Here is a 26,473-nt window from a genome sequence, read left to right on the forward strand (position 1 = left end):
GAAGGACTTGAGAGCTAAGATTCTGTGATCCAGAACTCAGCTGTCACCTTGGTCTCCTGGAGGAGAAGAGGGCTGATCATATGCTTGTTTTTCCAGGATATTGTATTGAAAATCGAGTCAGGGATCTATTGGTGGAAGGAAAACTCTGTGAGCAGAGTCACATTTATCTGTTCTCTGGAGTTTGTCTGGGAAACTTTGCTTGGTATCAGGAGGTCTGAAGACTGGAAGGGCCCTACTCAATTGGAATCTTTCTCTGCAAGACAAAACAATATACAAACTGGTAAGTGCTAATTGGGGATCGAGGATGAATAAGAGAAGATACTCTGATCAGAGATAGAAATGTTCAGGATGGGGTTGTGGAATGAATAGATGGTTTTGTGTTTTGCATAATTTGCCCCAAAAAGAAGGTGGCACTTCTTCCTGAATTTCTCCTTAATAAAGGAGAACTCTCGATAACAACACAGAATCATGTAAGGCTGAGGGAGGTATCTTTGTTACATCCTTATCCAGCTCAGTCTTAGAGGATCTTCTTTCGCTCTTGTAATTCTTTGTTGTCCACTGATGTCTTCTGTGGCCCACTCTAGACAGAACTGAAATGGCCACATCAGGGCTTTTACATCAAGTATTGAAAGTTCTGTCTCTTTTCAGCCACTCAATGAATGTTCAAAAACTGAATTCTGTATAGTTAGGAAATACTAGTCCTGTTGGCCCCGAAGAGAGCAGTTTAAACAGATTGATCTCATTCAATCTGGTGTGTAAAATGCCATGAACACTTTTCCCTGCCCAGCTATTACATATTCAAGTTCATGACTTCATCTACACTCAGGTCTCAGTTTCCACCTATGCACAGATAGCTCAAACATTTTTATCTCCAGGGTAGTTCTCTATTCTAAGTGCCAATCTATTTTAATCTCCTCTTGGATCTCAAAATCAACATATCCAAATATGAGTTCATTTTCTTCCTCTTCAAATGGATCTCCTTTCAGTGTTCCCTTACTCAGGAAAATGGAGCTACCATCCGTCCAGTTACCAAGCCAGAAACCAGGAAATCTTTCTTTTCCTTCCCTCTTCCTCATGCCCCCATAAACGCCATCATTGAGACCTTTTGATTATATAGCATCTCCTCACTCGTCATCCTAGTGTGAGCTACTGTTCTCTCTCACCTGAAACATTGCCAGAGCAGCCTCTTAATTGTTCTACATTCATCTACTGTTGCTCCATTTCAGACTGAGGGGGTTTTTCTGTGTCACAAATCTATTTACTTCACTCCCTTCCTTAGTTACAGTCTAACAAGCTTACTGAATTCTAACTATCCTAAAAATGTATCTGTTGATTCTCTTGTCTTGTAGGTAAATATATCATCTGTAAATAATAACTGTTTTGATGTTCCCTCCAAATCTTATACTTTTCATTTATTCTCCTCCCATCACTGTGATGGATGGAACCTCCAGAAAATTGTTGATCTCAATAAAACTAGGAGAAAAAAACTCAAAAAAAATTTAAAAAAACCAAAAAAGATGAAAGCGAAGAAGAAAATTGTTGAATGGCAGTGGTGGGAATGGACAGCATTTTATTATTTCTGTCTTTAAGGGAATATCGCTAGTGTTGCATCATTAATCTAACATTTGCTGTAGAGTTTCGATGCATGCCATTAACAAAGTAAGGGAAAAATTCCCTAAACTCCTAACTTGCTAAATTAAAAAAGTCATAAATGAGTGCTGAACTTTATCAAATGATTTTCTTACGTTTTATGCAATGATCACATAGTTTTCCCATTAATAGGTAAATTTGCGAGTTATAGTAATAGATATTTTGAGGTAAATTATTCTTGCCTTTATTGGAATAAACACAATCTGATCACAATTTTTAAAAGAATTTTATGGGTTGAGTTTGCCAATATTTTGTTTAGGATTTTTCCCCCTGAGCCTCTGAAAGTTTTACTAGCACAGAAATTAGCAGAACATTGAAAAATTGGGCCTTAGGTAGCTATCATATGTTTGTTAGGAGGGAAGCATGTAAGAAAATATCTCTTTAATTTATCCATCACTTATGTTCTACTGCTTGACTACCAGACTACTTCTGAGCATTCATCAGCCCCCTATAATAAGCTGAAGAGACAAATACACTCTGAAAACTCTGGAATATTAATTTCAACCCCTTTGCCAACCTAACCTTTAAAAAAAAAAAGGCTATTTTATTTTAATTTCATTCATCTTTTCTGTTGTTTTTCTAGTCTGTATTTCATTTATTTGTGCTCTAATCTTTATTATTTCCTTCCATATGCTAAATTTGAGTTTAGTTTGTTTTTTTTTCTCATTTATTGTGGTGTAAAGTATGTTGTTTGTTTGAAATCTTTCTTTTTTCTTTTTTTTCTTTTTTTTTTTCCTGAGGAAGATTAGCTCTGAGCTAACTACTGACAGTCCTCCTTTGTTTGCTGAGGAAGCCTGGCCCTGAGCTAACATCCATGCCCATCTTCCTCTACTTTCTATGTGGGATGCCTACCACAGCATGGCTTTTGCCAAGCGGTGCCATGTCCGCACCCGGGATCCAAACTGGCAAACCCCGGGCCGCTGAGAAGCGGAATGTGCGCACTTAACCACTGCGCCACCGGGCCGGCCTTCTTTTTTCTTAAAGTAGGCATTTATCACTATAAAATTCCATTTAGAATGGCTTTTGCAGCATCTCATAAATTTTGGTATGTTGTTGCATCTCCATTTTTGCTTATCTCAAGATATTTTTGATTTCCCTTCTGATTTCTTCCTTGACCCATTGGTTGTTTCACAGTGTGTGGCTTAATTTCCATGTATTTGTGAATTTTCTAATTTTCATCCTGTTATTGATTTTTAGATTCATACTGTTATGGTTGGAAAAGTTACTTGATTTGAGTTCAATCTTGTTAAATTCATTAAGACTTCTTTTGTGACCCAACATATGATCTATCCTGAATTATCTGTGCACACTTGAAAATAATGTATATTCTGCTGCTGTTGGATAGAGTGTTCTGTATACGTCTGTTAGGCCCGTTTGGTCTCTAGTGTTATTCAACTCCTCTGTTTCCTTCTTGATATTCTGTCTGGATTAACTATCCATCGTTGGAAGTTGGATCTTGAGGTCCTCTACTATTACTGTATTGTTGTCTATTTTTGCCTTCAGTTTTGCTAATATTTGCTTTCTATATCTAGGTGCTCTGATGTGTGAATATATATTTATGATTGTTATATCCTCTTGATGAATTAACCCTTTTGTCATTGATAATGATTTCGTTTGTCACTAGTGATAGTTTTTGACTTAAAATCTATTATAGCTGATGTAAGTATAGTCATCCCTGCTGTCTTTTCGTGACCATTTGCATGGAACATATTTTTCCATCCCTTTCTTTTCAGTCTATGTGAGTCCTTAAAGGTAAAGTGAATCTCTTGTAGGCATAATATTGTTGGATCTTGGTTTTATTAATTCATTTAGCTTCTCTATGTCTTTTGATTGGAGAATTTAATCTATTTGCATTTAAAGTAATTGCTGATAAAATAGGATTTACTATTGCTATTTTGCTAATTGTTTTCTGACTGTCTTATTGTTCCTTTGCTCCATTCTTCCTTTCTTGCTGTCTTCCTTTATGATTTGATAATAATTTGTAGTGGTTTGTTTTGATTCATTTCTCTTTATCTTTTGTGTATCTACTAGAGGTTTTTTATTTGTGGTACCAAGAGACTTACACAAAATGTCTTACAGCTGTCCATTTTACTTAACTTAAATCATGTATAAAAAGTCTACCCCTTTCATTTTCTAAACATTTTATGCTATTGAAGTTACAATTTACATATTTTTATATTAGAGTATTCTGAATTTGAAAATATACTTAGTTTTATGAGTGAGTTTATTTTTTCACATTTTCATGTTACTAATTTCAGCTTGAAGAACTCCCTTTAGCTTTTCTATTGAGGCAGGTCTGGTGCTGATCAACTCCCTCAGCTTTTGTTTGTCTGGGAAGGTCTTTATTTATCTTTCATTTCTGAAGGAGAACTTTACCAGCTACAGTATTTTTGGCTGGCAGTTTTTTCTTTCAGCACTTTGAATATATCATTCTGCTCTCTCCTGAGGTGCAGGGTTTCTGCTGAGAAATTCACTGATAGCCTTATTGGGGTTCCTGGTATGTAATGAATCACTTTTCTCTTATACTTTCAAAACTCTCTGTCTTTGAATTTTTAAAATTTGCCTATAGGGGCTGGCCCCGTGGCCGAGTGGTTAAGTTCGCGCGCTCTGCAGCAGGTGGCCCAGTGTTTCGTTAGTTTCATCAGACCACACTGAGGCAGCGTCCCACATGCCACAACTAGAAGGACCCACAACGAAGAATACACAACTATGTACCTGGGGGCTTTGGGGAGAAAAAGGAAAAAATAAAATCTTTAAAAAAAAAAAATTTGCCTATAATGTGTCTTGGTGTAATCTTCTTTGCATTGATCTGGTTTGGAGACCCTTGTGCTTCAGGGATCTAGAGGTCCATATCTCTCCCCAGATTTTGGAAGTTTTCAGCCACTATTTCTTTAAATAAGCTTTTTACTCCTATCTCTCTTCTTCTTTTGGGCCTCCCATAATGCTTATTTGGTTCTCCTTATGATGTCCCATAAACGTGGTAGACAGTCTTCACTCTTTTTCATTTATTTCTTTTTATTCCTCTGACTGGATAATTTTAAATGACGTCTCTTTGAGTTCACAGATTCTTTCTTCTGTTTTCCTAAGTCTGCTACTGAAGCTGTCTATTGCATTTTTCATTTCATTTGTTGTACTTTTCAGCTCCAGAATTTCTGTTTGGTTCTTTTTTATGATTTCTATCTCTGTTGAACTTATAGTTTTGTTTATTTATTGTTTTCCTAATTTCACTGAGTTGTCTATCTTGTTCTCTTGTAGCTCATTGAGCTTCTTAAAATAATGATTTAGAATTATTTGTCAGGAAATTCATTGATCTCCATTTCTCTGGGGTTGGTTACTGGAAAATTATTGTATTTCCTTGTTGATGTCATTTTTCCTTGATTTTTCATGCTCCTTGAAGTCTTGGGTTGCTTCGTCACATTAGAAGAAGAGTCACCTCATAAGTCTTTACTGACTGGTTTCAGGTTAGAAAGATTGTTACCACTCAGCCTGGCTAGATATTCTGGAGGTCTCTCAGACCTTTTTTCTAGATGCACCTACTCCACTCCTCTCGTTCTCTCTTTCAGGAGAAGTCTCAGGATTGTATGTCTTTTCTCAATTCAAACAAATCCAGACAAGTGGCTGAGAGCCTCAGGCAGTGCCCTGTAGTGTTAAGGGTATATACATTGGAGTTGAGCCAGTAGGCTGCGTGTACTTGTGTACAATCTGCAGAGATTTGTGCATGCTGAATGTGGGGTCACATGTGGGGGACCATCACTGGGGGAGGAGGGGCATGTGGAGTGCTGGGGGCTAGTTGGGGATTCCACAGTTGTTGTGTCTTACAGGGTTCATGAGCAGGCTTATTGGTGGAGTCCATGAGGCAACTAGTAGAATCAGTGACCCTTTGTTGAGCTCTAGCTACCCTCAGAGTATTCAGCCATGCCAATCCTCCTCACTGTGTTGGGTGGGAGGAAAAAGAAGTGGGCCTCTTGAGAAGCATCTTGCATGGCTGGGGAAGCTAGGTGCTCACTATGCTCTCACTTTCCCCCATGGGAGAAACCATGGGCAAAGGGTGAGTCCTTTGGCCCAATTCAGTGTCCCTTGACAGTGAATTGTGCTGTCTTGGAGGAAAGGTGATGTGGGTAAAGAGGAAATGTTCTTCTTACCCTCTTCAATGCACCTATTCTTGGCTATTTGCTCCAATAGGGTGCTGGGACTGCTCTCCTTGATTCTGGACTCCCACAAAGTTACTCTTGTCCATGGTGGTTGTCAAAATTAGTGTTCCTCAGAAGAGACGAGGGCTGAAAATTCTTATTTTGCCTTCTTGCTGACCTCATTCTCTGAAATTGAAAGTGTTTAAAGGCAGCATGAGAGCATCACCCAGGTGGATGACTATCCATAGCAGGCTCCTGACACATGAGAGGTGATTCACTTTATAATTTTCTAATGAATCATGGCTCACTTAGCACAACAATGTAGGCTTCTGGGATTTTTATTTAATTATCTTCTGTCCATTGTCATGAAGGCTACACTCTTGTTCTAGTTCAGTCACAGCAAGATTGTATAAATCTTGGAAGACATGGAATTTACATACTGAACATAGGTAATTCACCTACATATAAAAAGCAGTCCTCTAGTGGGTGATTAAAAATCTTAATTTGGCCAGTTTGATCTCAACTACCATGGCATAGGAAAGTGCACATAGTTCATTTTTGGAGGGGAATTAATTTCTTCTTTGTCACTTCCAACAAATTAACCAAGTGCTTACTGGTCCCCCTGACTTGGCAGGGACTTCCAGTCTAGGTATCTCCTCTCTGTTCACTAAAGGTCATCCCAATAGGTAATTGTTTAAGTAAGACTTAGGCCCTTCCAGCTTCTAACATGGGCATCATTTGCATATGCATCCTACCTCATCATGTATATATGACATATACTTCTTTCTACGAAATATTCAATACTCTGTCAACTCTCTCTGAAGGATACATGAAAACCCATTTAATCTCATCTGTGAGACCCAACTGATCTTTGTACTCCCCTTGTATCTGCTCCTAGCAACATGCCCTCTATGTTTGAGAGAACTAGCAAGAATATCACCAAAGAGATTGGAGACAAAGATCTGAGGCCTGTCGAAAGCTTCTTGAGTGCCACCAAAATACATCAGTTTTCTTTATTACTGAAGAGGAAGCCTCGCTCACAGTTCTGGGAACAACCTGAAGATCCAACGGAAGTCTCCCTCATGCACATTCTCGAACCAATTTCTTCAGTCCCAGGTATTGTCAGCCGTGAGCACAGGAGACAAGGAGTGAAAAACAAGGGCACTCAGGGAGAGGTGGAGCAGCACGCAAGAAATTCTGAGACACTCACACAGGGAGATCTCAGTATGAGCCTTGCCCAAAGGCAAGGGCCGAGGAACTAAGATTTTGAGAATTTGCTAATTATTCACACAGGTATACATTAGTTTGTTTAATGCTTACAATGGCTTCTTGAGGGGCAAATATTTTCCCCAGTTTACATAACAGTAAATTGAATCTTATAAAATATTTTGTTCCATGCTGCATATCCGGGAAGTGGTAGATCAAGGATCTAAACCCAGTCTGTCTGGAACCAAATCACCAACATTTTCTGCCCTAGTTTGCTCCTTCCTGGGGCTGGATGCTGTGCCCGCTGCAGGAGACCCTGTCCTGCAGAGATGATGCCGTGGATCTCCTGGACCAGTGCGCAAGCAACGTCACCGTTTCTTAGAGTTAGGATGTTATCCCTGCTCTGCAACCCCTGGGTGGATTGGCTTCAGCAGTAATTTACACTTAAAATATTAATTGATTAGTTAGCTTCTTCACTGAGAGATTTAAATGAGTATGAGCATTCGAGCAAAATAGAACTCAGTCATTCCGTTTTCATTCAAGTTTCCAGCTGTTCCAAAGTGAATTCTTGGCTAAATGTAAGGCCACCTTTTCTGTCCCTAGAGCCTGTTAAGGAAGGACCATTCCTCCTCCGTGATGCTGCAGTGCTGAAGCTGAAGGCTGGTGTGAGTGTGAATTCTGGGGTAGAAGTGAACGTGTCTGGGGAGGCTACTGAGTCCTATGATGACACCCTACAGTATCAGATTGTTACCACCCCATTCCCAACCTGGACAGAACTTCAAAAGAGGTGAGGCTGTGGGAGAGGAAGGGGACGGGTCAGCAGAGCCCCGAAAGGTGCTCTCCTCTTAGGCAAAGAGGTGTCCAGTAGGTTTTGTTGCGGAGGCTCAGAATGAAGAAAACAACATCTCAGATTATGCTGCTCTTCTTGGCTATTCATTCATTTATTCATTCAACTTATAGTTATTAGTTATGTAATAAATATTTACTAAAACGGTAATTACTCATTACAGTGCTATTTTGTGCCGAGAATAGAGTAATGAGAAGACTGACCAAAATCCCTGACATAAAGCAGATTATATTTGTTGGGGTAGGGGACGTGCAATGAATGAGGAAATAAGTTATAAAAAATAAATTAACAAAGCATTAATTTAAGTGAGACAAAGACTCTGAAACTCTATGTTTAAATAAAGTATGCATCAGTGTCCTAGGATTTAATTTTACTCCATGCATGTGGGAAAAGAAGATCTTCAATAATCCTCTAAGGGCTTAACAAAGAACTTCTTAAGTCTTTATGCCTTTTACAAACAGAGATGTCCATTTAAACAGTATTTCTATCAATACAAAGAGTTATTAAAGTAAGCAAGTAGTTAAAATCACAGACTGTTTAGAGACTAAAAGTTACTGGGACAGGGCATTGCACAATTTCTGTATTCCTGGTGTCTTGTAAGACTCTCATTAGAACTAACATTTGCAAAGACTGTTTATGGTGCAAAAGAGTATTTGGATTTCTATAGCTGCAAGAAAAGAAAAAAATTTGTCATAGAAATTTCTCTCAGTGGTTAAGGAGGCTGCAATTTCAGGGATACATTTTATTGTCTTGCACCAAGAGAAATAAGTAAGCCTGAGCTCGAAGCTTTAAATATGAGAAGAAAGCCAATTAGATACTTTTAATAAATGGGATGCAGGGCATTCAATGTGTTTCAGCTGAAGGCACTTACAGGTTGTGATGGAAACCCTGAAGGTAACAACAAGAGTTGGTGAAAGAGACTGGCTGGAGGGAGGGGAGCCTATGTAGGTCTTTCTGGGTAGCAAAGAGTTGAGCTCAGACCTAAAGAATGGAGGAAGCAAGCAAGAGGAAGAGGAAAGGGGTCCAGATGAGGAGTTTGAAGGCCCAGGGACAGGACAGAGCTGGATCTTTTCAAGACTAGGGGCAGTCCAGTGAGCTGGAAGCTTAGCCAATCCTGAGGAAGGTGATATGAAATCAGGCTTGGAGGTAAGTAGATGTCAGATGGCATAACACCTTAGAACGACACAAGGTCTTGAATTTCCCCCCAAGGGCAATGGGAAAACCCAGCACTGATGCTCAGTGACCTCCTCCACTGAAAAGCAATTTAAGGGTCTCTCAGTGTTCCACACGGCTGTCATCTAGGACACCAATCCCCATGGGGCCTTGAGTAGAATCAGAGTTGAGTCTCAGTCTGAAATGGACACAAAATTTGTCTTCAGTCCTTCAACCCTCTCACATCCCCCACCCAAATTTATATCTTCAAGTCAGCCTTACCAACCACCTACCAAGGACAGTGAATCCATAAAGACCCACTTGTGCAAGTCATGAAGAATCACCCAGAATCTTCCCTGCTTTGTCTGCTCCACATCCCACCCTGACTGTGCTTCTGGACAGTGATGGATGTGGGTTCCCCGGCTTAAACAGTAGGATCTCCTGAGGACTGTTCACAACATGTGGGCTTGTCTACTTCTAGCCTCTTCTGGTGAGAGGGTCTAGTGCTGGAAAACTATAAATCAGCCCCTACTAGGGCAGATAGAATTTTGGAAAATGCCGATGACTTTCAAAAAATGGCGTGCACACTCTCATACCAATACCCGCATCATAGAATGGGGACCCCTCCACCGTGCATATCAGAGATACTCTGTTGCCCAAGGGAACTTAACCTAGAAGCCATTATCTTTCTACCCATTGAGGGATCATCTGTCAAAGTTCACAGGCTGGCACCCCTTCCAGGTTATGAGGAGAAGAGTAACTTAGAGTAACCCAGGGGGGCATCCCTTCCCACTCTGACCCTCTTCCTCCCTTTCCTCCCCAGGAAAGTGTTGGACCCAGAGCCATCATTTCTGAGGCAGTGCCGGGAAACAGGTGTGGACCTGTATGTGGTGACAGAGACAGTGGAACTGCTCAACAGTCCTGTGCTGCAGGAAACCAGCAGTGGGAAAAGTTCCGGACTATTTTCCCTCTCTTGGAATACTTTTTTCAAGGTATGGAATGGGGATGCCAAGAGCATAATCAGCCCAGCCTCACTTCCCAGAGGAGTCTGGATCTTAATCAGTATCTGTTTCCAGATGTCAGAAAGAGTGGGGTCATTATTTCCCACTTCTCCTGTGCCAATGAATCCTGACTCCTAACCTGAGACTATATTCTAACATCCTCATTTGTAGTGCTTTAATATATGGGATTACTCAGTATTGGCAAAATAGGAAATCGATTTAATTTTGTGGTATTACATTTTACTTTGGGTAAGTAATGGATTCTGGTGAATCCAAAGGTGTGTCTGCTGTACTGTATACATGTCTAGTTTTGTGTATGGCTGGAAGAAGCAACGGATCGCTAACACATAACCTCAGCAGTTACAGTACCCTAAATGCTGTGATATGCTGAGCAGAAATGACTTAAGGAGTGTTATTGAAATATCTTCGAGCACATATGATTTACATAACTCTCTCACAATAACCAACTATAATACTTTAAGTGAAGCAAATTCATTTATCAAATATTTTACGTGTGTTATAATGCACTTTTGCACAGTAAGTATTTACTGTGTAATTTGACCTCACTTAAGAGACTTAGAAAGAGGTGGGTGATTTTTGTCCTTGAGTAGGACCAGGCTCCACTCACATTATTTGATTCCACATTCAGGGGACAAACAAGTTTGAACTGAATAAAACATTCTTACAGGTTGGAGGATATTGTGACATTCAGCTTTGGGTTTCCATGTGCTTGTGTTGGTGAACTGGGTTTTGTGAGAACAAGAGGAGAAAACCTTGTGTCATTTCATGTAGAGCGACGGCTCAGCTGTGTGTGCCACCTTCCCAGCTGTCTACAGCTAGCATGGTTCCAAATGTTGGCTCCTGCACCGTGATCTTGTTAAACAGTTTGCATATCACCTCTGGTTCATGGGTGCATCAATTTTGTTTTGGTCAATCAGACAAAAGATCAGTCAGGAAATGGAGGACTTGAACAACTCTATTGGACCAATTGGACTTAACAACACTGTATAGACTATTAGACCTAACAGACATACACAGAACACTCCATCAGCAGAGCAGAACACACATTCTACTCAAGTGCACACTGAACATCCTCCACTATAGTTCACATGGTAGGCCCCATAGAAGTCTTACCAAATTTAAGAAGATTGAAGTCATACCAAATATCTTTTATGATCACAAAAGAATGAAAGTAGCCACCAATAACAAAAGGAAAACTGGACAATTCACAAATATGTAGAAATTAAAGAGCACACTATTGAACCTTCAATGGGTCGAAAAAGATATCACAAGGAAAATCAGAAAATATCTTGAGACAAATTAAAATGAATACACAGTGTACTAAAACTTAGGTTATGCAGCAGAAGAAGTTGTAAGAAGGAAGTTCATAGCAGTAAATATCTACTTTAAAAAAGAAGAAAGATCTCAAATCAACAATGTAACTTTACACCTCAAGGAAGTAGAAAAAGAACAAAGTAAATCCAAAGTTAGCAGAAAGCAGCATATAATAATGATTAGCATAGAAGTAAACACGATAGAGAATAGAAAAACAGTAGGAAAAAAAATCAATAAAATTGAGTTATTTTCTTGAAAAGATGAACAAAATAGACAATTCCTTAGACTAAGAAAAAAAAAAAACCAGAGAAGAGTCAAATATCAGAAACAACAAATGAAAGAGGAGACATTAGAAATAAAAAGGATCATCAGAGAATACTCTGATCAATTTTACACCAACCAATTGGATAACCTAGAAGGAATGGATAAATTTATAGAAACATACAACCTCCCAAGCTTGAATCACGAAATAATAAAAAGAAACAGACCTATAACTTGTAAGGATATTGTCAGTAATTAAAAGCCTCCAAATAAATAAAAGCCCACAACTAGGTGACTCCACTGGAGAATTCTACCAAACATTTAAAGAAGAATTAACACTAATCTTTCTCAAACTCTTTCAAAAAATTGAAGAGGAAGAAATACTTCCAAACTCACTTGATGGGGCCAGCGTTACCCCAGTACCAAAGCCCTACAAAGATTTTACACAAAGAGAAACCTGCAGACCAATATCCCTGATAAATATGGATGTAAAAATCCTCAAAGAATATCAGCAGATCTATTTAACAGCACATTAAAAGGATTATACATCATAACCAAATGGGATTTATTCCCAGAATGCAAAGATGGCTCAACAATAGGAAAATCAATGAATGTAATGCATCACATTAACAGAATGGAGGACAAAACCACATGATCATCTCAATTGATCCAAAAAGGCTTTGGCAAAATTCAATACTCTATTATGATTAAAAAACACCAAAAAAACTTGGAATAGAAGGAAATTATCTCAACATAACAAAGGCCACATGTGAAAAGCACACAGCTAACATCGCATTCAATGGTGAAAACCTGAAATCTTTCTAATACCAAGAAAAAGACGAGGATGCCCATTCTTGCCATTTCTATTCAACATATTTCTGGAAGCCCTAGCCGGAGCAGTTAGGCAAGAAAAATAAATAACAGGCATCCAAATTCAAAAGGAAGAAGTAAAATTATCTCTGCTCACTATGATGCAATCTTATACGTAGAATCCTCTAAAAATTACACACACAAACAAAATGATTAGAACTAGTAAATAAATTTAGCAAAGTTTCAGGACACAAAACCAATATACAAAATTAGTTGTTTCTATACATTCACAATGAAAAATCCAAAATGAATTTGAGAACAATCCCATTTATGTTCTTAAGAAAAATATACTTAGGAATAAACCTAACTAAGGAGGTGAAAGACTTGTACAATGAAAACTGGAAAACATTGCTGAAGGAATTGAAGAAGACACAGAATAAATGGAAAGGCATCCAATGTTCATAGACTGAAAGATTTAATATTGTTAAAATGTCCATACTACTCAAAGCCATCTACATTTTCAATGCAGTCCCTGTTGAAATCTCAATGGCTTTTTTTTCCATTCCTGGGAGAAAAATCTTAAAGTTTATATAGAAGCTCAAGGAATCTCAAATAGCCAAAATAATCTTGAGGAAAAAAAAACAAACCTGACAGCCTCCCACTTCAAAACATATGCAAAGCTGCAGTAGTCAAAACAGTATGGTATTTGTATAAAGACAGACATATAGATAAGTGGAATGGAAGATAGAGCCCAGAAATAAACAATCACGTATGTGGTCAAATGATCTTTGACAGGATGCCGAGACCACACAGTGGGGAAAGAATAGTCTCAAGAAATGGTCTTGAGAAAACTGTGTATCCATATACAAAAAAAATGAAGTTGGATCCTTACCTTACACCATATTCAAAAATCATTTCAAAATGCATTAAATAGCTAAATGTAAGACCTGTAACTGTAAAATCACCAGAATAAAACATACGGGGAAAGCTTCATGACATTGTGTTCAGCAATGATTTCTTGCATATGACACCAAAAGCCCAGGCAACAAAAGCAAAAATAGACAAATGAGACTACATCAAACTTAAATACTCTGTGCAGCAAGGGAAACAATCAGCAGAGAGAAAAAGCAACCTATGGAATGGGAGGAAATATTTGCAAGCCATACATCTGAAAAGAGGTTAATGTCCATAATATTTGAAGAACAACTACAAATCAACAACAACCACCAAAATGACCTGATTGAAAAGTGAGCAAAGGAGTTGAACAGATGTTTCTCCAAAGAAGATATACAAATGGCCTACAAGCACATTAAAAGGTGTACAACATTACCAATTATCTGGGAAATGCAAATCAAACCCATGCTATCACCTCACACCTGTCTGGAAGGCTGCTATCAAGAAAACAGAAAATAACAAGTGTTGTTGAGGATGCAGAGATGTTGGAATTCTTGTGTACTGTTGGTGGGAATGTAAAATTGTGCAGCTGCTGTGGAAAACAGTATACAGTTTCCTCAAAAAGTTAAAAATAGAATTACTATATGATCTGGCAATCCCACTTTTGGGCATATATCCAAAAGAATTGAAAACAAGATCTTGAAGAGAGATTTGCACACTTGTTCATTGTAGCATTATTTACCATAGCCAAGTGGTGGATGCAAATTAAATGTCCATTAAAGGATGAATGGATAAAGAAAATGCATATACATACAATGGAGTACTATTTGACCTCAAAAAAGAAGGAAATCCTGTCATATGCTACAACATGGATGAACCTTGAGGACATTATGCTAAGTTAAATAACCCATTCACAAACAGACCAAATGCAGCCTGATTCCAATTATATGAGACATGTAAAGAAATCAAACTCTTAGAAAGTAGAATCGTGGTTGGCAGGGGCTGAGGAGAGGGACGAAAAGGGCATTGTCACTTAAAAGATACAGAGTTTCAATTTTGCAAAATGAAAAATTTCTAGAGATCTTTTTCACAACAATGTGCCTAAGGTAACACTATTGTACTGTACCCTTATACATGGTTAGGATGGTAAATTTTGTGTTGTGTGTTTTTTTCCATAATAAAAATTAAATAGAAGAGCCTCATAATAACAAAAATGTTTACAAAATTCAAATAGCTTGGGGCTGGCCCCATGGCGGATTGGTTAAGTTCGTACACTCTGCTTCAGTGGCCCGGGGTTCGCTGGCTCGGATCCCTGGCACAGACCGCTCATCAAGCCATGCTGTGGCAGCATCCCACGGAGAAGAACTAGAATGACCTACAACTAAGATATGCAACTATGTACTAGGGCTTTGGGGAGAAACAAAAAAGAGGAAGACTGGCAATAGATGTTAGCTCAGGGCCAATCTTAAAATAAATTCAAATAGCTTAACTTTTTTTGGTCTAACTGAAATCCCTCTTGCTTTTATAGCAAAACGTAGAACCTTACTTGTATCCTCAAATAACTTATTGTCATGTTCCTGTTGAACAGGGTACAAATTCATAAAGACGAAAAAAAAAGTGGAAACAACTGCAGACAGGAGATGTCAAAATTCAGAAAATTCTACTAAAAAGTAGGCAAATGGTAACAGACCCTGGAAAGCAGGAATAATGGAGCCCCAAATGCATCAGGGAAGGATGTCTAGACAAAACCCCTGAAAAGCTCTGGAATTGGAGGCACTAGCTACCTCTGAAGAGAGGGTATATGCAGGGTTACATGTAAAAATATTGATTGAAAACCTATGTAAGGAACACTTAGAGTTCCAGATCCCTTTCCCACGTCTGCATAGCCTGGAAACTACCCTCACACGCCACCCCTGCCCCAGTAGAACACTCTCTGGGAATTTAAATAATGTGGGCTCTGGATTTGGAGAGACTGGTTACAATGAAATGCAGGGGTAAGGGATCATATTGGAAAAGGGAAAGTAAGTGAAAATCCTTTTTCTGTGTGGGGAAAGTGAGCCCTCTTTCCCCATTCGGCTCTGGGCATCCCGCCTCCACCGCCTGTTAGCCTCAACACGCATATCCCAGGCACACGATTGAGGGATAAATCCCTGGGAAAATTGTCCAGTCTAAAAGAAAAAACCCCAATATCCGTACAGTTAGGGATCCTCCAAAAACAGCTTTATCCCTCCTGATCATCACAAAGTGAAACCCCCCACTCCACAAACCCTGCCCTTGCACACCTCACTTCTATCATCTTTAATAATGCTTCACTTGTCAGTAAAAAACACACAAGTAAAATCCTAAGCACTTGAGGAAACACACACAAAAACCCTACACTGAAATTAGGAAACCAGAAGAAACAAAGACCACTCAGGGAGGAAAGAAATACTTCATCTCTCAAATTGATAATATTTTGTTTCCATGAAGGTATAATGCTGTATAAAAAAAAGTAACAAAATTTATTTTCTTTTGTGGATTTGCTACATCTGATCAAACTACATTGCTGCATCATTAGGGTTCATCTTGATGTTATACATTCTTTGGGTTTTAGCAAATGTATAATGATAGGTATCCACCATTATAATATCATACAGAATACCTTCACTGCCCTAAAAATCCTGTCTTCCAGTACTTATCCTCTCTCCTCCGAACTGCTGGCAGCCACTGATCTTTCTTTTTTCTCCATAATTTTGCCTTTTCCAGAATGTCATATAATTGGAACCCTACAGTATTTAGACTTTCAGATTAACTTCTTTCATTTAGTCATATGCATTGAAGTTTCCTCCACGTTTCTTCATGCCTTAATAGCTCTTTTCTTTTTAGTGCTGAGTGACGTTCTATTGTCTGGATGTACCATGGTTTATTTATCCCTTCATCTACTGAAGGACATTTTGGATGCTTCCAAGTTTGGGCACCTATAGAGCTGCTCATAAACACCAATGTGATGATTTCTATGTGGACATAAGTTTTCACCTCCTTTGAGTAAATACCAGGGAGCATGTTGGCTGACTGTAAGGTAAGAATATGTTTAGTTTTGTAAGAAACCACCAAACGGTCTTGCAAAGTGATTGTACCATTTTGCATTCCCGCCTACAATGAATGAGAGTTCCTGTTGCTCCACATCCACATCAGCATTTGGTGTTGTCAGTGTTCTGGATTTTGGCCATTCTAACAGGCGTATAGTGGTATCTCATTGTTGTTTTTATTTGCATTTTCCTGATAAGATACAATGTGCAGCATCTTTTCAAATGCTTCTTGCCATCTATATATCTTCTTTGGTGATGTGTCTGTTCAGGTCTTTTGCTCATTTTATAATTGGGTTGTTTTCTTATTGTTGAGTTTTAAGAGTTAACATGTCTCGCAAGGCATGTCTACTGGCAACAAATTCCCTCAATTTCTGTTTGTCTAAGAGAGTCTTTATTTCTCCTTCACTTTTGGAGGGTATAGAATTCTAAGTTGGTGTGTTTTTACCCCCTCAATACTATGTACTTCACTCTGCTCTCTTCTTGTTTCCATTATTTCTAAGGAGAAGTCAGATACAATTCTTAAATTTCCTTGGTAAACTGTTTTTATCCTGTGACTTCTTTCAACATTTTTCTTTATCACTGAATTTCTGCAGTTTGAATATGATATTCATAGGTCTAAGTTTTTTGGCATTTACCTTGCTTGGAGTTCTCTGAGCATCCTCGATCTATGGTTTGGTGTCTGACATTAATTTGGGGGAAACTCTCAGTCGTTGTGCTTCAAATATTTCTTCTGTTCCTTTCTATCTTTATTCTCCTTCATATATTCCCATTACATGTACTACAGCTTTTGTAGTTGTCCCACAGTTCTTGGATATTCTGTACCATTTTTAAAGTCTTTTTTCTTTTTTCTTTTCAGTTTTGAGGTTTCTATTCAGATCTCTTCAAGTGCAGAGATTTTTTTTCTCAGCTATGTTAGTCTCCTAACAAGCCAATCAAAGGCACTCTCTATTTCTGTTATAGTGTTTTTGACTTCTCTAGTGTTTCTTTTTGATTCTTAGAATGTTCATCTCTCTGCTTATATTACCTGTCTGTTCTTGCATTTTGTCTACGTTTTCCATTAGATCCCTTAGCATATTAATCACAGTAGTTTAAAATTCCCTGTCTGATAATTCCAACATCCACGTTATATCTGAGTCTGATTCTCATGCTTGCTCTGACTCTTAAAACTGTTGGTTTTTTGCCTTTGAGTATGCCTTGTACTTTTTTGTTGAAAGTTGGACACGATATACTGGGTAGAATGACTTCTGGTAAATGGGCCATTAGTGAGGTGATGGTAAGCTCTAAGGGGAGGGTAGTATTCTGTAGTCCTGTGATTGGATCTCAGGTTTTTAGTGAGCCTGTGCTCTTGGTCTGTGAACTTCACAAGAGCTTCTCAGTACTCTCCAGGCCCTCCCCCCTCTTAGGTAGGACAGATGGCTAGAGGGAGCTAGAGTTGGATATTTCCCTTTTCCCACATGGAAGGCTAGAAGAGGCTGGAGTTGGGTGTTTCTCTTCCGTCAGGTTGGTTTGGCTCTCGTAAAACTCCAATAGGTTAGGCTCTAGCAAAACAGTTTCTCTTGAGGCAGGCCATATTAAGGAGAACAGAATGCTCTGAGAGATTTCAGAATGGTTGCTTTTCCCTTCCCAGTGCCTGAAGCATGAGGGGATTTTTCTTTGATATGCATTGTGAGAACCTGATAGAGCTCCTGGAGATAAAACTCACAAAAGTTGAAGCCCCTGTGATGACTGGGTCCACTGGACTCTAAGTCCGAGACTTGTCGACACTGAGCCTCCAGCAATTTGTCAACTATAATTCAGGTTTTCCTACCCAAGCACTGGTCCCATGGAGGTTTCCGCTCTTGTAAATTTCGATTCTCTATATCTGCCTTCTGTCTCTCCAACGCTTGGGGCACTCGTTTGCTCTGTGACCTCACTTCTCTGACAGATCTAAGAAGAGCTGTTGGTTTTTCAGTTTGCTCAGCTTTTTACTTGTGGTTAGGATGGAATGATGACTTCCAAACTCCTTACATGTTGGACTAGGAACTAGAAGTCAAAAAACTTTAAAAATAGAAAAGTCAGAAAATTTCCCCAAAAAAGTAAGAAGAGAAGAGAATATTAATTAAAAAATTTAGAGGATGGAGAGATCCAACTTCTGAATAATAGGAGATCCAGAAAGAGAGAACAGAGACACAGTACTGTGGGGGGAATCTTTGAAGGAATAATACAAGAAAGGATCTGAGACCAAAGGATAACGCTAACTGCAGGCATAGTATAATGAGTCAACAAAGATCTATACCACGGAACCTAGGTGTGAAACTCCAGGGTACTTGCCTCAAAAAGAAAATCATGAATATTTCTAAAAAGGAAAAAATAGGCACATTACAAGGAATTCCAGCCTCGAATTCTATGTCCAGTCAAATGTCCATAAAGTTAAGAATAAAATAAAGACATCTTCAGATATACAAGGTCTTAAGAAATGTATCCTATATGTCCCTAGAGATAATGAGTAAGAGGCAGAGAGGGCACATGATCATCACATTAATTAAGTGATAAAGGAAAGATCTGGAGTGAGGGAAAGCAGTCTCCCCAACAGTAAACAGTGAATATTAACTTAGACAGACGCTGGATATGAACATTTTAGGAAGATGGGGGAAGGAGAAATGAGGAGTGAGAGGAAGATTAGGAAAATGAAATCCTCATCATCAACAGGATAAAGTACATGGATATACTTAAATCTGGTAAAAAAAAGTCAAATCATTGCAATAAATCTGAAACTGAGAAATGTGAGGGTAAATACTAGACAAAAAAAAGAGAGAAGTAGCTGGAAATTAGGAGTAGAGGGGTGAGATCAGAGGACAGCTGGGTCCTTTCCTCATGAGCTTTCCAGATCTATCTGAGTTTTAAAATCACATGTGTCTATCACCATGTTACCTGGTTTCTCTCCCCAGGGTGAAGGAGCGGGAAAGCGTCTCAAAGTGAGAGAGAAGGAGCTGACTCTGCAGAAGGGCATGGTGATGGCCTATAAGAGGAAACAGCTGGTTTTCAGGAAGAATGGCTGGGGTAAGCAGAGGGTGAAGGAGGAGATGGGGAGAGGGGTTCTGCTTCTCTTGAGAAGACAAACGAGAGGGAGAAAGACCATCAGCAGGCAACCTTGGCTTTTCCACCTGTTGAGGGAGGGGAAGAGCATCATTTCTCAGGCGCCCTGGGCACACACACACCTCAGCACCCGCAGCTACTTCCTAGGATGGCCCGATGGAAAAGTTGCTACAGGAGATACAGAGTCTCCTACATGGAGGGAGACAAAAGAGGTGCCCAACGCGGAAGTGCAGCCCTAATCCTGACCATCTCTGTTCATTTAAGGTCCTGCCACTCTTGGCAGCTCACCTGGGGGAGCCACAGAGCTGTCCCCAGGTTACCCCTAAGATACCACCATAGTCACAAACAGAACTGCAGACGTAATGCTCTAACAGCACAATGCAGGATTTTACCTACATCTCTCTCTCAGTCACTAGCCTCAGAATGAACAGTGTCCCACCACACATGCTGCAGGTTCTGACTCCACATGGGTGAACCGTTTACACCAACAGCAACTGCATACGTGGGCTGAATGGTGAGTGCTGAGAACACCACCAGCTCACAGTCCCTGGCGTCTCCCTGCCCAAATTTAAGTCCCAGCTAGAGGTCAGCCTGATACAGTGGGGTCCAGGTCCTTGGAGATAAGGGGATGCCCTCACCACACACACACACACACACATATTACGCACACACACACACACACACACATTACGCACACACACTCTCTCTCTCAATCCTTCATGAAGGAGGAGGGAGGAAGCACTTCCCCTCACCCTACAAAGGTGGCTCCCTGCATAATGATCACTGAGGCCCTTACGTAGGGGTGCTCTTCAGAGAGTCGGATTCAGGAGACAGAGTGAGCTCAGGGACTCTGAGTTTCGGAAGCATCCCAGCTGATTCCGACATAAGGGCCCCAGGCCACCCTGAGACAATCTCCTGAATCGGGCCTAGAGGGAGCTGGGGTTGGGGGGTTGGGGCTGCAGTGTGGGGCGTGAACGACTCCAGCAGGAATGACCTTGGCTTGCTTGACCTGGCTTCTTCCCATCCAGAAATTTATCACATCTCAGATGATGACAAGCAGAAGACCTTTCCAGAAGGTGAGTCCCAGAGCTGGACAGGATCTCTGTCTAGACCTTAGACTTGCTGAGCCATGACCCCATTTGGATGCTAAGAACCATGCAAGGGGCTCAGCCCCACAGACCCCAGGGAGACCCTCCCAGCCAGGCTCCTCCACTTCCTGCCAGGCTGCCCTGCCTTTGATCGTGGCAAGGGCCCCTGGCCACAAGGAAAGCCACCTTTCTCCTTTAAGGGCCAGACAGGTATGTGTGAGTGTGTGTGTGTGTGTGTGTATATGTGTGTGTGTGTATGTGTGTGTAGGGGGGAGACTAACTCCTGGTGAGTGAGCCCTTCTGTTTCTCTTTCCGGAGAATATCGTGCTGTGGTCAAGGATGGGTGAGTGGATGTTTTTGAGCAGGATCTCAAAACATGAGGGGTGGGATCTGATCCCTCCCCCAGGCCTCTCTGCACAACAACAGCCCGAGTGCTGCCTTTGCTGTCCTTCTCCCAGGGCCTGGGATCTGGGCAATGGAGAAGAGGGTGTCGGGGAGGAGGGGGCAGAAGATCAGAGAAACCATGTGTGTTCAGAGACTAATACTTGGGTGGGGAATTTCATTTCTCTTCTAGACATCAAATTTCGCATCATGCGATCAGGTGAGTGTGTATTTGCTGGAGAAAGGGATGGGACCCTTCCTGCACACATGTGACAAGCAGGGCAGACTGCCCCGGCCTTTGCCACCAATGCCCCAGGGCCTGGACTTAGTTTCTGTGGAAGGCGAAGGGTCGGGAAGGCGGAGAAGGTGGAGGAATGGACTGCGATGGGGCAGGAAGAAGTTAAGCAAGAGGCAGGAGGCGATATGAGGGCAGAACCCTCCAAAGTACCTCTAGAGCAAATCTGGAGATGAGGAAAGGAGATGACCACTTGTGATTCTCTTTCTAGAAGGAGTAAAGGAACGCTTGAGGAAAGGTGAGTGTTTATTAAAAGGGAACCTGGGCTTCTGGGTGGGAAAATGCAAGGCTAAGAACCCAAATGGGAGGTTTCCATGAAACTCGGAAAACTGTCCTCTACTGCCAAATTTACAGCGTTACTTCTTCATTCATTCATTCCTTCATTCATTCGTTCATGCAACAAACACTTACTGAGGACCCAAGGGGCGGAGCCGTTATTCTCTGTGCTGGAGACACAGCAGTGAACCAAATGGAAATCGCCTCCCTGGAGCCTCCATTCTGGTGACCTCTCCCTCTCAGCAGACCTCCTTGAGGCCACCTGGAGCCTCCTGGGAGAAGCAGCATGCCCCCAACATGCACTGCTTGGTGAATTCTGTAGGGCATAGACGATACAGACAGGATGACGAGATAAGAAGGGTGGTCAGTGTGCAGGTACCACCCCAAGGAGGTCATGTAGACAAACTCATTTAATCTTCATACCATCCCCACCTAAAGGACGTGGAATCTGAGCTCAGAGTGCCTAGCATTCTCATCTCTAGAGCCCAAAGCTAGAATCCACATTATTCCGGACACATCCCTCCCCAGGCCTCACTGCACAGCCACAAGCCCACATGCGGCCTTTGTTGTCCTTCCCCAAGCCACTGGGGTCTGGCTCCTGGGCATCAGGCAGGGGTGAATGGAGAGGAGCGTGTTGGGGAGGTAGAGACAAAAGGTCGGAGAAACTGATTGTCTTCAGAGACTAAAACTTCAGTGGGGAATTTCATTTCTCTTCTAAACGTGCAAGTTCCCACTTTCCAAGGAGGTGACTGTGTGTTTGCCGGAGGTAGGCATGAGAGTTTTCCTGCACACATCGGGTATCTCCTGGGAGAAGGAGAACATGCCCAATACCCACTCCTTGGTGGATTCTGTAGCACATGGAAGATACAGGCAGAATGACATGTTAAGAAAAGTAGTCGCGTGTGCAGGTATCTCCCCCAAGAACTTCATGTGCACAAGCTCATTTAATCCTTATACCATCCCCACCTAATGGATATGGAATCTGAGCCCAGAGCACCTAATGTTCTCATCTCTAGAGCCCAAAGCTGGAATCCATGTTGTTCCAGACAAGTCCCTCCCCCTGGCCTCTCTGAACAACCGCAACCCCAAGGCTGCCTTTGCTGTCCTTCCCCAGGGCACTGGGATCTGGCCCCTGGGCAACAGGCAGGGCTGGATGGAGAGGAGGGGATCGGGGAATGCGGGCAGAAAGTCAGAGAAACCATGTGTGTTCAGAGACTAACACTTGGGTGGGGAATTTCATTTCTCTTCTAGCCTACATGGAAGAGATTCCTTCTGTCCTCCCAATAGGTGAGTGTGTGTTTGCTGGAGGTGGGGCTCGGATCCTTCCTCCACACATGTGATGAGCGGGGCAGACTGCCCTGGCCTTTGCCACCACTGCTGCAGGGCCTGGGCTAGTTGCCCTGGAATGGGAAGTGTTGAGAAGCCCGAGGACATGGAGGGATGGACCCGGGTGGGGAAGGAAGAGGTTAAGCAAGAGGCAGGAGGCCGTAGGAGGGAAGAAACCTCCAAAGTGCCTCTAAAGCTAATTTGGGTCATGAAAAAGGAGATGAACATTTGTGATTCTCTTTCTAGGAAGAATAGAAAAACGTTTTGGCCAAGGTGAGTGTTTATTAAGAGGGAACCTGGGGCTTCTGGGTGCAAAACGCAAGGCTGAGAACCCAAATGGGAGGTTTCCATGAAAGTCGGAAAACTGCACTCTACTCCAAAATTTACAGCCTCATCTCTTCATTCTTCATTCATTCATTTCTGCATTCATGCAACAAACACTTACTGAGGACCCATTGGGCAGAGCCATTGTTCTATGCACTGGGAACATGGCAGTGAACCAAATGGAAAGGCCACCTCCCTCGATCCTCCATTCTGGTGACGTCTCCCTTGCAGATCTCCTAGACTGCCTGGAATTTCCTGGGAGAAGCTGAGAACCCCCAACACCCACTGCTTGGTGAATTCTGTAGGAGATAGACAATACAGGCAGAATGATGAGATAAGAAGGGTGGTCGTGTGTGCAGATATCAATCCAAGCATTTCATGTAGAGAAACTCATTTAATCCTCATACCATCCCCACCTAAAGGATATGGAATCTGAGCTCAGAGCACCTAACATTCGCATCTCTACAGCCCAAAGCTGGAATTCACATTATGCCAGACATGTCCCAGAAATGAGCACCTGGTCATTCTCTTCCACTTCCCAGGACCACTTTCCAGAATCTCCTTCTCTCCCTGCATTTTGCCCCCTCATTAGTTCACTGGGATTGCCCATCTTTCTAGCCTGTTATGACAGCTCCATCCTCAGAGCTCAAACACGCCATCCATTGAGACACTTCAGGTTTGTAAAGTGACAGAGACACTGGCTCATGTTGATGGGGAAGGGTTTATCATCCGAGGAATGTTCTAATCTAAGAATTGTCCCCATTTTCCGGTTGATGTTGATGCCTGAGGGCAGAGTTCAAGCACCTACAAGAGGAGGTTTCCCAGCAAATGGAGGCACTGGCCCAGCTCACAAAGGGCGTTCAGGATGCTCTATTCCACAATATCCCGGCCATGCTTGGGGACCGAGGGGCACTTCAGGAACTCATGGACATGGTGAGGGGGTCCCACAGCTGCCTAAGGCTGATCAAAGTTGTAAATGGGAATGTTTAGGAGATACGGCTGCCAAGATACATCAGGGAAGAGGAATAGGGGTAATTACAGGGGAATGATAAGGATGTCTGAGATTGGGGACCTTGGACCTATGCCCCAAGACCTTGGTCTAGGAGTGTAGCCCCTGCATACAGGAGGGGTTGGGAATCCCCTGGAGGAGGTAGAGAGCCATTACCCTCACCTCTTGGTTAATCACAGAATTTACAGTCAAAATAACGTCATCATAGTCATCGTCAATAATGCCTGTCTCCTATAGCTCGAACAGGAACCCTTGGGTCATTTGAGTGGCCCTGGTGGCACCATCTTAAATGAACTGCGAAAGGACTCAAGTTATCCACCGGTTAACCCAAAGTACCCCATCCTTTACCTGCTTGAAGCCATATTGGGTAAGAGTGATTTGGAAGAAGAGCGGGAGAGACACAAGGCTGGTCCCCAAGAGATCCTGAAAGGGCTGAGTTAGATGAACCTCTCCAAAGCCCTTTAAATATTATGATTTTTCATCCTCACATCATACCTGTCTCCAAGGGTGAGATAAAGATAAAGTCTCCATGTGACACAGCCTGAGGCCTAGCAAGATGAGTCCAAGTTCACCCAACATATCATTGGGGGTGAATGATCCTGGCTCCAGCCTCATAATCCCATCCTCTGGACCATGTTATGTAGCATCCTGGAGACCATCCTAAGAACAGCAGGAGGACTTCCCAGGGCAGGGAACTTGACCTTCAAGTCTCATGGGTTTTATTCCTCTGCCTCAGAGTTCCCCTCTGACAGGGTCTCCTAGTTCACAGAGGGGAAGATAATCTGAGTCTTCATCACTGTTTTTCCCCAAATGTCTCCCTGTCCCCAGTACTGAGTGACATCCAACATGATCTGCTGGCCCAGTCCAAGGAGAAGAGGATCCTGCTCCATCAGCGGGAGCTGGTGAGAAATCCCCAGGGGCCAGCATCCAGGGAAGAGGGTGAGGGAACCAGAGATAAGAATGAATCAGAGAAAAGAGAGATGGCACAGGTTCCTGCTGGGAGGGGAGTCCGGCTCCCTCTGTGGCCACCGGGGCTGCATCTCCTTGTGGAGAGCAGATCAGCGGGTATGAAGATACCTCAGGAGTGACTCAGTTTCCATGGCAACACCTGCAGAGGCACCCACAGTTCTAAACTAGCCACATAGGAACACATGTTTGGGAGCTCAGGGGATCTGAGTAACAGATCTGCTTTACTTACACGGTCACCATTTGCAAATTGCTCTCTCTCTCTCTTTCTCTCCATAGATATGTGTATATAAGTACGTCTATGCGTATAGATGTCCACATATACATACACACATTGCACACGCATGCATATACATATCTAATTCCCGACACCACTATTCTGCAGGGTAAATCTTAGTATCACCATTTAGCAGCTGAAGAGCCAATGCTCACCGATTTCCAATAACGTGTCCATAATCACATTGATCACAGGACATGACCAGGACATGACTCCTGGTCCACATGACGCCAAAGCTCTTGCTCCCTTCAGTTACCCTGCATGACTCCTGGATCTTGGGACAGAAAGTCTTCTCTTCCTCTCCCTGGAGGGTGACCTGTAACCTCTGACACTGCTCCTTCTAGGTGAGAAGCATCCTGGAGCCCAACCTCAGCTACCCCTGGAACATTCCCTTCACCCTCAAGCCCGAGCTCCTCGCCCCACTCCAGGGGGAGGGTTTGGCCATCACCTATGGCCTGCTGGAGGAGTGTGGCCTGAAGATGCAGCTGGATAGCCCCAGGTCAACATGGGACCTGGAAGCCAAGAAGCCCCTGTCTGCCCTGTATGGGATCCTCTCGATGATGCAGCAGCTGGCAGAAGCCTGAGGCTTCCCTGGTGGGTGGTCAGTCCAGAGAGGCCTGGCCCCACCCCAGTCTATGCTGTGAGTGTCCTCGGTGGGCTCAGGGGACCCAGGGTCACGCCTCTCTGCCTTTCCCGGTGGGATAGAGAAAGGGATGGACGGAGACTGGAGGGAAAGTCCTGGGGTGATGGAAATCTCTCTGTCTAGATAAAGGTTTATGCATTGGTCTAAACTCCTCCAATAGTGTGCTGAAGAATGGAGCATTTCTCTGTCTGTAAATTTTACTTCAAAACAATGTAGACAAATATTGAACTCTAGTTAATAATATGCATTGTTTTGGGTGAAGTGTACTGCTGTCAGTAATTTACTTCAAAGTGCATCAAAAAATAAGGTGGATTGATGATTCACAAACAGATCTGTGACCAAGGAAATGTGGTAAAATGTTAATAATTGGGGAATATGGGTGTAGGATATATGAGAGTTCTTTTTTCATTTCTGAAACACTTTGTAAGCCTGAAATTGTTTCAAATAAAAAATTACCCC

At 42.0% G+C, this 26,473-nt stretch overlaps 1 protein-coding gene across 1 annotated transcript; it reads left to right on the plus strand.

Annotated features, from left to right (window-relative positions):
- LOC124228136 (gasdermin-C-like) lies at positions 1-26,403 on the plus strand. Its single transcript, XM_046642464.1, has 14 exons — positions 1-280; positions 6,679-6,896; positions 7,590-7,773; positions 9,809-9,977; positions 19,282-19,393; positions 20,458-20,505; positions 21,092-21,118; positions 21,405-21,431; positions 22,721-22,756; positions 23,042-23,068; positions 23,913-24,052; positions 24,366-24,495; positions 24,957-25,030; positions 25,716-26,403. The coding sequence occupies exons 2-14, from the start codon at positions 6,683-6,685 to the stop codon at positions 25,953-25,955; spliced, it is 1,428 nt and encodes a 475-aa protein (XP_046498420.1). The 5' UTR covers positions 1-280; positions 6,679-6,682; the 3' UTR covers positions 25,956-26,403.
- The last annotated feature ends 70 nt before the right edge of the window (positions 26,404-26,473 follow it).

This window comes from Equus quagga, chromosome 16 (assembly GCF_021613505.1).
Source record: "Equus quagga isolate Etosha38 chromosome 16, UCLA_HA_Equagga_1.0, whole genome shotgun sequence".
Lineage (NCBI taxonomy): Eukaryota > Metazoa > Chordata > Mammalia > Perissodactyla > Equidae > Equus > Equus quagga.